The sequence below is a fragment of the Pelecanus crispus genome, chromosome 1 (genome assembly GCF_030463565.1).
Source record: "Pelecanus crispus isolate bPelCri1 chromosome 1, bPelCri1.pri, whole genome shotgun sequence".
NCBI lineage: Eukaryota > Metazoa > Chordata > Aves > Pelecaniformes > Pelecanidae > Pelecanus > Pelecanus crispus.
This window is the reverse complement of record NC_134643.1, coordinates 14,629,179-14,644,732: the sequence shown is the minus strand read 5'-3', so window position 1 is coordinate 14,644,732 and position 15,554 is coordinate 14,629,179. Positions and strand designations below refer to the sequence as shown.

At 42.7% G+C, this 15,554-nt stretch overlaps 1 protein-coding gene across 2 annotated transcripts; it reads right to left on the bottom strand.

Annotated features, from left to right (window-relative positions):
* Positions 1–2: 2 nt before the first annotated feature.
* Positions 3–9,591, bottom strand: PMPCB (peptidase, mitochondrial processing subunit beta). 2 transcript variants are annotated; one of them, XM_075728024.1, is made up of 13 exons: positions 9,501–9,591; positions 6,821–6,961; positions 6,405–6,491; positions 5,795–5,924; positions 5,202–5,400; positions 4,440–4,519; positions 3,754–3,866; positions 2,960–3,103; positions 2,222–2,385; positions 751–836; positions 587–675; positions 301–376; positions 3–205 (listed from the first exon to the last, which is right to left on the bottom strand). In XM_075728024.1, the coding sequence occupies exons 1-13, from the start codon at positions 9,588–9,590 to the stop codon at positions 141–143; spliced, it is 1,464 nt and encodes a 487-aa protein (XP_075584139.1). In that variant the 5' UTR covers position 9,591; the 3' UTR covers positions 3–140. The 2 variants fall into 2 exon arrangements, with proteins under 2 accessions (XP_075584139.1, XP_075584140.1); XM_075728025.1 differs by having other exon boundaries at positions 2,222–2,382.
* Between the last annotated feature and the right edge of the window lie 5,963 nt (positions 9,592–15,554).

Genomic DNA, 15,554 nt, shown 5'->3' with positions numbered 1-15,554 from the left:
AGGACTGGCTGGTTCTTGAGTTTTAATCTTCTCAAATGCATTTCTCCAACTCAAAAGCTTTAAAAAGGGGTGTAGTTGTTTTTCTTCTTCTTTTTTTTTTTTTTTTCAAGTTCAAACATATTGAAAGTTCTTATTATTCACTACTCATGAAGCCAATACATGCCACCGCAGATTTTGTTATACTCTGGAAGTTGTTCAGTTGGTCCTGGAAGTTAAAGAAAGTTGGCCATGACACATGCTAAACTGATACCAATTGGTGTGGAGGGGTTATGGGAGGGTAGGGAAACTTATACAACATACCCACGGCAGCAACAGCAGGACGCTTGTCATAGATGTACTTTGTGCAAACTTCTCTAATAGTATGGACATCAATAGCCTAAAAGGGGTAAAGAGACATAGTTGTTATCAATCCCATCTAAAAAAACTAGAGCCAGTGTCTCAATTTTGTATAATCCAAGAGAAGAGGCAACAACACAGTTGAAAATTTTCTCAGTCAGAAACAGTCTAACTTCTGTATTGTTGCTTCCTGTAGCAATTAAGTTTCTTAAGGGCCTAATTTAAAAGTTGCAATATGACTGCCCCTTACTTCAATTCTTGCCTCAAGTTCTGGAATTGGGATTCGGCGCTTGTAACACAGCATTTGTCTTCCAATGTCTTCACAGATTGGTGTGGACCCTGAAATAGGGGAAAATATGCTTCAGTTATCAGCATACAACTCCACTAAGACTAAAAAGCTCTCATAAGTCTCACCATCAAGCTGTAGCAGCATATTTGTCTTTAGAAGATTTTTTGCTCGAGCTACTTCATGTTCTGTAACACTTGTGCACAGTCTTACCCTGAAAAATAGTTTAAATCCAAAGGCATTAAATAATGGTAACCTGTAGCACACAAGATTGCCTGTGATAAAGAGGTGCATATACATTAGTACACCTACCAGGCACATCTTTTCTATAGACAGAGCTGGTAAGAGAATTTGATATGGAAACAAGCCATAGGATGCAAAGCAGCAGCATAAGAGTAGGGTTTTTTGGAAGCATACCAATATACCCAAGAGCAAGTTTTTTCCCCTTAGAAGAGCTGTATTTCATTTTATTAAATGAGTATTTTGAGCCAAGTGTAGTCCATACTTGCTATCTTGAGAACAGCTGTTGCTAAGATAGTAGGAGCCAAACAATTAGAGGTAATTAGCCCAGAAGGCAATCCACTATGTCCTGGCTCTTGGTGAGAGAATGATTTACCACACTGCATAAGGAACACTTCACTAGGACAGGGGGATGCATTAGCTACCTTAACACATTCTTGTCACAGGAATAGTTTATATCTTCCTTGGTGCTAAGCTGTGGCAAATGGACAGCTAAAGTGATGCCACTTCTCTCCACAAGCTGTCTACAAAGATCTCATAGAATAGTGGTATATGAGAAGTGATCTATGTGATTAAAGAAACTCCTCATTTTCAAGTTTTCTTTCAACTTCTGTTTCAACTTCACCCACTTTAAATCAGTGCTCTTCAATAATGTATGTCTGTTTCTAATCACATCTACAGTTCAAGCATTACAGTTGCACCTATGGACATCTTTTCAATTTAGATTTAAGCCTTAGATGAATGAATATTAGCTAGAATCCCAGGTTTCAAAATTCCATATATAACAGCTCACCTACCTTACATCCTTTTATTTCCCTACGTACTCCCTAGAGCTCTGTGCAACACCACCACCTGGTATGTCATGTGGCGTAGCAACTGCAGAATGGGTAACTACTAATGGTGTTTGTAGGTAATTGCATGTTCATTATTCTCATTCATGAATATTTACTCTTTCAGTGGTCAAATATGCATTTCACAGGCACTGTGTACTGACTTAGTAGCATTATAAAAGATTTGACATATTTTCATAACTCCTGTCACTTGCAAGTCAAAAAAACCTCACTGCTGTATTTTCTTGTACAAGGAATGCTGTTGTATTAACTACTGTTACTATTTATTCTTCCAGGGCAGAAAAAAGAAAACCAAACCTAAACCTTAAGCTATTCACTCCAAGTAAGGCTGCCAGAAACTGACTGTTACGACTCTGCATTAAGCAAAGTTTAGAAGTTGATGCATTTGTTTTTTCTAGGCAAGCCTAAGCAGACAAACAAAAATATTATCTTTAAATGATTCCTATTTTTTTAAAATTGTATTCCTCCACTGAAAACAATCTTTTTAGAGAAACAGTTGTTAGCTTACCATTCTCTCTGAACAAAGTGCACCATGTCCTCTATAGTGGATGGCTCACAGACCATATAGAGTCCCCACAGCCCTGTATCAGTGTAGCAGGTGTTGAAGGACTGGAAACTGTGACAGAGGTTACCATGGCAGGCAATCTGAGCAAGTTTACTGGATAAATTCTGCTGAGGCAAAAGAAAAATACATTATTCTATGAACTTTTTTGAAAGCCTACTAGTCACCTCCATGGTCCCGTTTCCATTTCAATGACAGAACATGCAGTAGTATCACAGGCTGCAGCAGAAGCTGCGAGGTTAGTTATCAGCTCTTCATCTCAACAGTTTTCCTTCCTCTCATGTAATCTCACATTTCCAAGCAACAGCCCAGATTTAAGCCAAAATGATAAAGCTACTTAGGTTCAAGAAAGGGACAGTTACTGATACCCACAGGTTCTGATGACATAGATGTATGAAACATCCTACTTTCCATGAGAGCTGGCAGACCTCAAGTCACCTCTATTTTGGTGCTTTAGAACCACTTCCTAAGATTCTCCCTAGATCTTGGGCAACAAATTCTCTCAGACTCACAATTGGATCCCCTTCTCCCAGTCCAAAAAAGGACCTTCAGAAATAGCCATAAAGGAGAGTAACGCCATCAGATAGGTTTGAATGGGTCTGTACTGGCAGTACGCAAGTCAGAGAGATCTCACCAGCCCACCAGCCTCATTAAGAGCAGGAAGGTGCTTGCAGGTTCACTCACCACGCCTCCTCCAAAGGAACGATCCCAGTTACCTATCAGAGTATTTGCTACCATAAGTGGGATTGTATCTGGGTGTGACCAGCCAGCTGCTTCAACAGCTATCGCAATGTGCGCCAAGGGCATCTTATCATCTCTTATACGAATCTGTGGGAACATATGAAAGTAGCTGTAGTACAACCTGTACATGGTAACGTGTACGGGAAGTTAAATATCAGCAGGCAGACATTTCCATCACATCTGGATTATAAAGCATGCACATAGTGAACTAAAAAGGAAAGCATATGAAGCTTTACTTCACATCAGCCTTAACTAGTCTTCCCTGTGGCAATTTCAGAGTACTTGGCCAACGGCAAGCCTAATGCCATGTACATAGAGAGGACATTACAAGTCATTTTATGACAAACAGCAGCAAGGAAAGCTGATGACTTTTCAAAATCCAAACAGAGCTGGGAATAGAACACAGATGCCTCCGTTCTCTGCCATACCCTTTAAATTAGTGATTCCCATCTTGCTCCAACACTGTAGGCAAGGGGATAAAAGTAACAGCAGGGGTAAGGGAGGTATTCCTCCAGGAACTGATGAACCAGAAAAAGCGGAGGCAGTGAGGCTTGTCCAGAAAAGGGTGGAAGTACTGCTTTGGAAAGCAGCTACTCCGTTGCCCTCACTGGGGGCAACAAACCTTTTAACCTGCTGAGTCTGCGGCTGAGCAGCTCACTCTCCTCAGCGGAGAGCACCGGTCAGTTGGGCTCTCAGGAAATATAAGGGCCAGCTCAAAAAGCCATCTAACAGCTTACCTCACTACCTGTGAAGCTACAAGGTGGTAGGGGTGGCAGTCCTCCTTCTGGAGCAGATGGCAAGTTACCAAAGTGACACTTTGCTAGGTCAAGTAACTCATCATGAGAGACCCCTGAACAAAGATATTTCACATACTTTGTAATGTTATTCTGTAAACAGTTAATTTAAATTGCTGTGCAGTTTAAAGACTCAACCAAGCAGTAACTTGCTGTTCCCCACCTTTAATGCCACACTTTTAGATTCCTCACACCTCCCCGTTATACAGAGTAAGATCATCATTATCACCCTCCTTAATTCCCTTCAATAGAATATTAATATTACACCAAATCAAGCTGTTTGCTCTCAGTTTCAAGCCCTGATGTTATTTCTCCTTCTCTGCTTTCCTTGCTACTCCCCTTTCCACAATGAACCCCTTCTAGGCCCCTCTTTTCCTGCCCACATGGAAAAATAGCCTTGGCGTCCAATTTACTTCTAGTTACTGGTTTAAGAATGTTTCTGGAGTATTACTGAGGGGAAAAGGCAACAAAAGTTCAAAGGGTATGAAGGCAGAAAACATGCAGGGCTAACAATGAACTTCCAGGACCTACGGAACAATGGGTAATTCATCACGTTGTTCCCAGAAACTTAAAAGGCCACAGTTTTAAGCTTAGTTTCACATGATCCAGGGTGAGTATCTCGTACTAACCTCCAGCAGCAGCCAGGACCATTCTGGGTCCTTTGTAATGTGTTGTTATGTACTCCACCAAGTCATTACGGTTTATGGATCTAGAAACAGTCAAGGAAACATCACTACTGTGTCAGTAAAGTTTATTAGAGTAAGAAGAGCTAAATGTATAAAACAATAAAACATCAAAATAATTGTAAGTTCTGCCAATGCACAGAGCTGTGCATAGAGGCAGGAAGCTAAAATAAGGGTGACTTCCTAAAAAGGAAATAGGAACTTGATACATTTTGCCTTTCAAAGCTCTTCTGGCTTCCTGATGGGAATTAGAATTACAACTCAACCAGGTGGAGACAAGACCCACTAATGATCTCATGCCAATTTGAAAACAGCATGTTTAAACAGTTTCATGGTCTGCACTGGTATAAACAAATGCTGAAAGAGCAGTGCAAACACAGTTGTATTTACAATAATGCCCAACACCTGACCAATGGGGAAAAAGGAGCATTTCCAGTTTTGTGTCAGATGCATTTTTAACAAACAGGAGAAAAATATGGCAAATAATGAAGGCATGCAGTAGACATCTGAAGTTCACATATCCTTTGATGCCTGCATACATGGGAATTAAGGCAATAGGGGAATTCTTCTTACAGTTATATCCAGTGCAATTTCAGCTACCCTCCAGGTAAAAATGAAAACTGATGCTGTTCCCGACATTTTCAGATGAGTCTTTTCAATATATAGAAGTTACCACACAATTAAAGACAGCCACAAATTTGGACATACTTGATGTTTTCAGTGGGTCCTAAAATTGTCCGTCCTAGGGCTGTCTTCTGATAGGCTGTAGCATGAAGGTAATCAAAGACAACTTCTTGTAAATTGGTTTCAACCTCTTGCATCTCTCGAAGTATAACTCCTCGCTCACGCTCAATCTCTGCTTCTCCCAGGGTACTGTTCTGAATTATGTCAGCAAGAATTTCCACAGCTAATTGAAAATAGAGATGGGAATGGAAAGCATATTTTCAGACTATCGGAAAAATCTGGTTCCAAAAGTAAAACTTACCCCAAAGACCAAGTGGCCTGAGATTTGCTAATAAGATTTGCAAGGGGACAAAAGACTTGCTCTGCAGGAAGGGGGAAGTCGGAAAGGTATTTTCTTTTGGGAATCTAAAGACAGAAACGTTTCAAATATCAACTTCCCTGCTGGCACTCTCCTTTCTAAACCTGCATTCTCACATTCCTGTGAAGTTCAAGACAGGACTTTTCACCCGGAAAGGAAGGGACTGTTACGTGGCAAAAGCATCATTCTGTGTTGTCTCATCGGGAGCTGGATAAGCACTTTGTTCTTTGCTGCTTTTCTGATGAATGAAAGCAGTTACCTCTTGGCAAGTCTTTTGAAAAAGCCTTTGCATAATACACAGTTTGTTCCCTGGATGTGTACGCATTCAGATGAGCTCCCATGTTCTCAATCTCTAGTTCAAGGTCTAACTGAGACCTCTTTTTTGTTCCCTGAAATAAAACAACAAGAAAAATCAAACTAGACCCTTTAATTCACCTACTCATAATTACTACTGCTTGCCTGGAAAAGTCAAGGTCAAGAGAAAGAAAAAGTCTTCTGGAAAGAAAACTGGCATACTAATCCCTCCCAGCTTGAAAGTCAGGTATAAATCCTACTGTGCTCCCAAATGAAAATAAAAAGCTGGCAAAAGATGGACTATGTGTCTTCTAAGACTATTAACAAGAAGTTAAAAGTCAGTTAAAGTTAGACCTGTGTTACTAATCTGTAGTTGTCTATCAGCTACACAGAACTAGGACTTTAGCTTCATTTTCTAATGGAAACCAAAGTCTAAGCTATCCACTTCCCCCCCAGCCCCACCCTTGATTTGGAAAATTGATTTATACCATTCTGACAAAGTTCTTATCATTGATCTTTAAAGACAAATAACTTAGAAATCCACTGTAAACCTCTACATCAATACTCATACTTACCTTGAAAGCCATATGCTCAAGGAAGTGAGCAGTTCCATTGTTCTTCTCATTTTCATACCTGCTTCCAGCATCAATCCAAAGTCCAACCTCATTGGGGAAAAAAAAAAAAAAAGTCATTTTACCAGCTAACAATGCAGCTTTGCTGTTTTTGTGTATGAACTACACTTAGATTTTCAAGACCTATTTTTAAATGGCTTTTTCCTTAAACAAGGCAGGTTTTCAAGAAAAAGATGATCTTGATCTTCATGAACAATCTAACCACAAAACATTTACAAAACTCTTAAGACTTCTACTTCCTAGCTTAAGTTTTAAGAACAATTGTTAATAAACATTGAAAGAATGCAATTTAATTCCACAAGGAAATGAACACACATGATCAATTACCAAAAAAAAACCTTCCCTTTACAAGTACCTACCGTGCATGTTGAAAGTCCAGAGTCTTCAGAAGCTACTTGCAAGCCGTTTTCCAGAGGACTCACCCGAGTTTCAGGAACATTTAAGATTACTTCTGTTGCTGCTTTGGAAGCTCTGAGTTTTCCTGTTCCAACATGCACACACTGTAAGGAAAAAGCATCAGTCATGCTCAGATTGTTAAATTATATCCTAGGATGCTCTTCTGAAAAATGTATTCCTGAACTTAAACGTTAAGTTTGTGAATCTTTTTTAAAGCATGCATTTAGAAAGAAAGAATTCAGCACTGATTTATTCTCCACTACTTCACATCAGAGATGCATTAACCTGACTCAGAAGAAAAACATGAAGCCTGTCCAAAGAACAGCAACGAAGCTGGTGAAGGGTCTGGAGCACAGGTCTTATGAGGAGCAGCTGAGGGAACTGGGGTTGTTTAGCCTGGAGAAGAGGAGGCTGAGGGGAGACCTTATCGCTCTCTACAACTCCCTGAAAGGAGGTTGTAGTGAGGTGGGTGTTGGTCTCTTCTTCCACATAACAAGCAATAGGACAAGAGGAAATGGCCTCAAGTTGCATCAGGGGAGGTTTAGATTGGGTATTAGGAAAAATTTCTTCATCAAAAGAGGATTGGAACAGGCTGCCCAGGGAAGTGGTTGTGTCCTCATCCCTGGAAGTATTTAAAAGACATGTAGATGTGGCAGTTAGGGACGTGGTTTCATGGTGGACTTGACGATCTTAAAGGTCTTTTCCAACCTAAACGATTCTATGATTCGATGAAATTATCTGACAGAAAAACATGTTACTGTCATCAGCCAGCCACCCTGAGAGCCACACTTGTTTCCCAGTTCTGCCAGCAAGAGCCTGCAGGACCATGAATATATCCTTTAACATCTGGAATCCTTTTGGGTACCTGCTTTCTAAAGTGAAGTGAGATGTCCAAGGGCCTATGTCCAGGATTGGTAATCACAGTCACCCATTGTTCAGAACAGGGACAAATACTTAAATTGCAACCTTTTATACAATCATCTGGCAATTAAAGCACATTAAATCTGAATGGGGTAGAAAAGAAGGGAAGACAGAGGTTAAAAAAAAAAAAGTTTATTGCACTTTTTCAACATCAAGAAATTTAAATATGTATCCCAAATGTGTACTTCAAGCTATAAGCTATTCCAAAAATTTTAAATCTATCAAATAAACAAAGATTTCCCTCACCATGTGACTGCCCTAAACATGAAAGTACAAAATCCAGCTCTTACTCACTCTTCTCCTGGAATAACAATAGACTAGATCTCTTAAAACTCATGTATTTTAGGATCATAGCACAATTCAAGTTTGAAGGGACCTCAGGAGGTCTCTAGTCCAACTTCCTGTTCCAAGGATCAGCTATGGGGTCAGACCAGGTTGCTCAGTACTTTTTGCAGCTGGGTATGGAAAATCTCCCAGTATGGTGAGAAACTGCACTGCCTCTCTGGGCAGCCTGCTCCACTGCTTGACTGCCTCATGGGAATACAAGTTTTTCGTATGTCCAGTTTTGCCTCTCTTGTTTCAACTTATGCCCTCTCATTGCCTCTCATTCTGCCACCATGCCCCACTGTGAAGAGCCTGGCTCTGTCTTCCTGACAACCTTCTTGTAGGTACTGCCAGGCTGCTGCTAGATCCAGCCAAAGCTGTGTCTTCTCTGGGCTGAACAAGTCCCAGACCTTCAGCCCCTCCTCACAGGGCTCATGCTCCAGCCCGCAACCATCTTGCTGGCCCTCTGCTGAACACATTCTAGTTCACTAATATCTTCTTTACCTGAGGAGCCCAAAACTAGCTGCCTTATTCTAACCGCCTGACGAGTGCAAACTAACCACTTCGACCGACTGGCTGCGTTCCTGTTTGTTCAGCCCAGGCTGCCGCCAGCCTGCTCTGCTGCCAGACACACCGCTCGCCGTGCAGCTCACTGTCCCGCTGTACCCCCAGGCCTCTTCCACAGAGCTGCTCCCTTGCCAGCCAGTTCTCGGCCTGGGTGGCTGCAAGAGATCATTTTCCCTGCTAGTCTACGTTACAGGGCAGGAAAAACCTTCGTTTGGAAACAAAATCCCCCTCTCCTGTTTTGAGAAAGAAAAGCTTAGGTTTCAAACTGGGAGCGTGGGGAAGCTGGCAGAAGGGGAGAGCTCTAGGGTCAGGGCATCTGGGAAGCCTCCATCTAACCCCGGGAGATAAAGAGGGTTTAGGCTTCCTCCGAGCTCCCCCGGGGTGAGCGCGGCAGCCCCGTGCCGGGGCGGAGGCTGCTGCCAGCCCTCTCCAAGGCGTCGCGCCCCAGCCTCCCGGCACGGCACCGCTCCGGCTCCCAGACGCCGCGCCGGCCGCGACGCCTCGGCACCGCGGGGGGCGGCACGGGGTAACGGCGGCCCCGGGGAGCAGGCGGCAAACCCGGGGGCCTGCGGCAGCCGGGCTCGCCCCCCGGATCACTGTGTCCCGCCGAGGGGCGGCCGCCACCCCCACCTCAGCCGGGCGGAGACTACAACTCCCGCCGTGCACCGCGGCAGAGCGCCCGCCCGGCGCCGCCGCCCTGACTACAAACCCCAGCGCGCACCGCGCCTGCCGACGGCCTATCCCCGCCCCCGCCGCGGCAGCCTGAGCAGCGGCGCAGGGCGCCACTGGGCCCTCCGCAGCTCCCTCCCCTTCCCCGCTCCGCCGCCTTACCCGGTCCCCCGAGCCGGACGCTCGCACAAGGTGAGCAGACCAGGGCAGGAAAAGCCGCCGAGCCGCTAAGCGAGCTGCAGACGCAGCCATCTTGGCGAGCGGGTAGGCGGGGCGGTGGCGGACTTCCGGCGGGTGGTGCGCAGGCGCAGAGGCACCCCCGCCCCGCCCCGCCGTTGCCGCCCAGCTCCCGGCTAAAACGGCCTCCGCGGCGGGGCCTGCGGTGGTGGTAGCCGGCCTTGGTGGGCCTGCCCGGGTTTCCCCTCTTCTCAGAGCACCTTACGGCGCTGCTGCCTGAGGCCCCAGGAGGGGGTTGACCCCATCGTGAGGAAACGCCGACACCGGGGCCTCGACGAAGCCTCAGCAGTGTGGGCCTGGCAGTGGGAGTGAGGCCTGGCACCTGATCGGAGCTGTGGGAAGTTTCTATTCCTCACAAAACCACTGCTTTCCCTGTAGTTCGTATTTTCAGTGGGATGCTCCCAGCAAACCACAGTCAAACCAAGCTATTCCAGAGCTGGCTAATTATAAACACTGCAAAACAGGCCTATGTTTTAACCGCCCTACTCTCTTCACTTTACAGAACACTGCAATTTAGAGAAAACCAGTTTTCCTCTTGGTAAACCATTATTGTCAGTTTCAGTAACCATAAAGTCCTGCGTTTCTTCAGTTTGTGAACTGCTGTGGGCGAAGGTTATCACCCGCTGAGGTTCCTCCAGCCACGTGTTCCCACGCAGCACTGAGATGGGCCGTTCGGCACTGCTGGTTGAGGGCTCTGCGTTTCCTGCGAGGCAGATCCACCCTAGCTGGGGAAAGCCCGAGGCTGAAGCAAGATAATAATCTGAAGTCTTGTTTTAGGAAGCATTCTGAATGTATGCAACGTATCCAAGAGACTGAACTGTTACGGGTAGGAAGGCTTCATCGACACCAGTAAAGTCAGTGCGCCGCCCATGCTGACGCTGGTGAACTCCCTCAGCTCCCGGCACAGGACAGCCCTGCGCAGACTGCTGGGAACAGTCCCTCCCTGCTGCCAGGGGCTGGGAAAGGCTTGCAGGAATGGGACTTGACAAGAGCCAAATTTGGGCTGGGAAAAGTTCTGGCAACGTACCAGTAGAGGCAACTTCATTTCAGTGCCAAAGATGGTTCCTGAGCATGCTTGGAGTGTATGGCTGTAAATAGGTATAGACATGCAGAAAGCAGTACTGTCAGGTTTTACTTCCTGTTTAAAATTTTTACTTGTTTCCTGGAGTTAAAAGCTTTTCACTTGGCTAATCAAGTATTATCTCAAAGATGATGGGAAATCAGAGGTGAAATTCTGTCATCTGTCCAAGTCCCACAGTGTGTTAAGTGTGACACAATACAAAGAAACAAAATACGATTTAAAAAAAAAAAAACCAAACTGTACTACATATGCTGGAGGAGAGGCACTGGGTTTTGGTACTATTTTCCAAACCCAGTAACTCCCCTCTGCCTCAGACTGTAGCACAGTACTTCTGACATCCTCTGCCTCAGTACAGATACTACAAACCTTCCCTACTGCTGTCTTGCTCTGCTCCAAAGAGAGAAAGCTGGGCTCTCAGCAGATGATCAGAAGGAAGAGGATCTTGGGCCCCAGGTGTAGTATCGGATTTTCCCCGGGTCCTTCAGTTGCCTGCCCTCTGTGCCCCCCATGCTTTCCTTTTTAATAGATACAGCCAGTTTCTGGAGGAGCTCAGTGCCGAGTTGATGAGTACTGTCAGTAGCTCCATCTTGCTCTAGGCTCTACTGCCATGCTGGGTCTCGAAAATGGTGGGAACTGAGGATCCTTCTGCTCAGTGTGAGCTGTCTCCTACAACTGCCAACGTCCTGTTACTCAGAGTTGATTCACAAGAGCTATCAGAAGTGGTGCTCCCTTCCCCCTGAAATGTTATCAGTCACATGCAGATTTTAGGTGACAAAACTACTGACTCTCAAACGACAGCGATGGTGGTTAGAAGCTCCTGAGCTGTCTCCAAGGCTAAAGCTTGAGAAGGCTATTCACCGTGATTTGCCTTCTCAGACTCCAAAACACGGAGCAATTTCAGAAGCAGCCATTGTATTTTAAATGCATAGCTTTTCTGGAAAATTGTGTGTGTGTAGGCAAGTTGTTATTCCCTTTGGAGTTCAGCATGAAAATGTACTGACTGCCCTAAAAAGTTTGCACTGCCACTTCAATATGCTGTGTACTTAAACAGCAGCTTTAATCCTGCAGCAGGGAACTGTTTGAAAATAGTACAACACAAAAGCATGATATACATTTAAAAATAAAAGTGGAAACTGTTGATAACACATTAGTTAAAATACAAACCTAAATGCCAAGAAACCAGATGCTACCTAATTTGACTAGGACCCCTTGATTGCCTAGGTAACTGTAGATCTCTGTGACTGAAATTATTGTTACTGTTATTTTGCTGCCTGTACTATTTTAGTACCCACATAACCTATGTAAGAAGCATTTTGTAGCTGCAAAGTAGGCACATCCTTTCACCAGAGAATTTACATTAGAGGCAAATTAGTTTCTGTGGAATAGAAAATCTAACCTTACACAAAGCTAGCTACTTCTCCTTTTTTTTTTTAAGTTTAGTTTCTCCCTTTTAGTTTATGCACATTCAAAAGATCCTTCCTGTTCCACCATTTTTTTAATTTCAGATATATCTCTGTCAAGTTGTAAAATAAAAAAGCAAAGCACCAAACTGTGCATTTGAAAATTAAAATTAAGCTTCTCTTCCATTTTACAGTTAGATCTAACTGATCTCATTATGCCGGGATTTATCTCAAAGATGTTTTACCAGACTTCACTAAGCCATTAGCCATCCTCCATCCTAGAAATTTGAATCCTTGCTAGACATAGAATTACAGCTTAAGATAAACTGATTATCCTCATAATATGTCTCCTACTCAACAAAATAGCAGTGTCTCATATGTAAATGCAATCTAAAATTTAGCATTCAGCAAAGGTCATTAGAGAGACACAACTTTAAATCAAGAAATGTCATTATTCAGCTAAAAAATGCAATAAAATAAAACAAATACTGGTGTTCTAACAGTACAAGCTGAATATATAAACATTCACCACTAAACTCTTATGAAACACTACATTTTAAATGGTTTTAACAATCTCTTTTTACAATGAGATTATTTAGAAATGGACTGTTATAACAATGAATGCTCACAATATCCCTCTGGTTTAGGTAAACAGTATTATCTGCAGCTTCCAGATGGAGAAAATAAGGCCTTTCTTCATAGTTCTTATGCGTCCAGTCTCAAGCAACAATGAAGTAGAAGGGCCAGGTTTAGCAGAGGGGAGTTCTATATCAACGATGTCCTTGCCATTTATCCTGCAGTCAGCAGCAGGATACATCATTAGTTGCCTGCCAAGTTCAGGATGCCACGGAGCCTTATGAAATGGGTAGAGATAGGTGAGATTCTCAGGCTGACAATCTGCTTCCTTCAAATCCAGACTCCAGCTTTGACCCCAAGTATGAAAAGCTTTGTATTTTACACTAAGTAGCTATTTTAGATTAGCATACCTCGTAAACAGGTTTCTGGAAAAGGACCAAATGGCACTTTCAGTTTTTAAGCTGGCTTTACCCTTCAAACTCATTAGGAACTCCACCGAAACTGGTAGTAAGATACAGTCTGAATTATACAATTCCAACTGGTTTTCTGAGGAAATGAGGTTTCCATGCTCATCACTGTACAATATCAACCAAACTTGACACAGAGATCTCAAAGGTAGGGCCATCCCTATGTCTCATGAAAAGGAGCAGCCAGGAACCACCAGCTGAGGAGAAGGCTGCCGTATCAGCTCACGCACACAGGGAGAGACTCAGCAAATACCCAATATGAAAAAAAGATTCAGCTGGTTCCAGCACTCATAGATCTCGCTGGTTGCTTCTAGAGTAGTACTTCTACTTTATAAAACAATTCCGTGCAGTAGCAGTGAAAGTGATATAAATCAGAAATCTGCACATACATACCTGATGCATACACAACTATGTGTCAACACAGGGGCTGAACACAATACTTTGAAATCAGCAGTGCTGTAACTCTGAAGTAGAATGACAATCTTGATAAGAGCAAAGAAAGCATGATCACATAGGGTTTTTTTTCAATTGTACAGATAAAATACTTCTTCTGAAATAAAGAAAAAGTTCATATCAGCAAGACACACTGTCATGATCAGGTTACTATAGAAGTAGTCTGGAAGCACTATCCTGAATTACAGGTTGATTCAACCCCAGACAAGAGGCCACAGCGACTGAGCATCAGAACAGCACTACTCAGGAAAAAGACCTTCAAAACTGCTGAAACCAGCACACAGTAAAAGCATTAACAATTGAAATTGCCTTCAGCTAAACTACTGTTTAGTGCTATGTTGGCTTTTCATAGAGTCACCGTGTTCACTGTTTATTTACAATCCACTGTGTTTTTTAAGCAATGATATAGTATAGGATTTAATGAATATGCCGAAATCCTGCTGCCAGGAATTGGCTTTAGCTTAGCCAAGCAAGCAGAATTCAAATGAGCCTAAAAACATGGGCTCAAGAAACCATACTTTTTTTGCAGAGGAGTGTTTTTTTGTGAATAAAGCTGTTTTGAGAATACAAATCAAACTTTATGGATGCTATGCTGTCCAATTTTCATGCCAGCTGCTCACTGGCATCTAGCTGATTATTTTTATCAGTATTACCTATAGGTTATCCTCCAGCTAATTAAATTGCAAATAGCTTTTCTTTCCCATGGTTAATCACTGGGCAGCAACTGCAGAGGCCTACAGGCCACTGACACTGGTCTTTTGTACTCTTGAGCTGCAAGGAAGACTGTCTAAATTAAACATAAAAGCTGTTGGCTGAATTCATATTTCAGTTGCTCATTAACAGAGCACTCTTTTGAAGCTGCTGATTAAAAACTTTCTTCAGGGAATATTATATTATTCTGTCTGCATGTGGTTCATTTTCTCATAGGTATTTGTGCACTGAAATAAGAAAGAGGGACCTGTCACTAAGTACCAAACAACTTACTACCTGACTTCTGAAGGCTTTTCTCATAAAGATAAATAGAAGGAGTTTGGGTAGTTCTTAACAACACTTTTTCAAGAAGATGCAGGAACACAATAGGAAATTCCTTTTGGTAAGTTCATCTGATTTAGCAAAACAGATAGGTTTCTTCTTGCCTTTTAGCAGGCTCACTACAGAACAAGGATCTTAGAAATTAGTCCTTTTTTATTCCTTTAGTTGGCATTCTATACAAGTGTCATTTCCATACCTTCCTTTGACTATAACCACATACAGGTGCATTGTTTTATATCATTATTCTAATTTGATGGTGGATGAGTTCCCCAAACTCCAACATTTATTTCAACCTTTTCTTCATTTTAAGAAAAGGTCACTTTAGTGAAATATTTTCTCCAGAAAATAATTAAAAGGTCACCCAAATCTCTAGTATAATTCAATAGAAATTAAAACAGTTAGTGAAAAATGAAATTAATGCAATTACTGAAAATGTTAGAATTTGGCACCTGATCGGGCAGCCAAGAGAGCAACCATTCCTTGATTCTGTGATTGATTCATTCTTCCTCTGTTCAGACGTTGTTCAGGCAGCAATGCTGTGAGCAGCTTTTCTTAACAATCTGTGGAAGGAGAGTAGATTTTCCGTTACACAAAAATGACTGTTAATGCTACTCGTCACAGCTTATAATATAGTAAATGTACAGTTACATGCTATTCTAATATCCAGATAACTGAGTTTTCTCTTTTATCTCCTCTTAAACCCTGTTTTCTCAATCTGTAGTCCTTATAATCTCAATAATGCTTAAGTAAAGATTAGCAAACACAAGCTACAGACCACATAGTTTTACACAGATATTAATACAGTGTGAGTATAAACTTACAGAAAACAGTCGTTGATCCAGGGCAGTTTTTGTTTAGCTACCACAGTTCCCTGTTGCAGTTTAACTGTGGAAGCAATGTATATAAGCATTCAGCTTTACAGCTCTACCCAGCTTCCTAGCTGGTTTTATAGCCTGGACTGATTGCCATG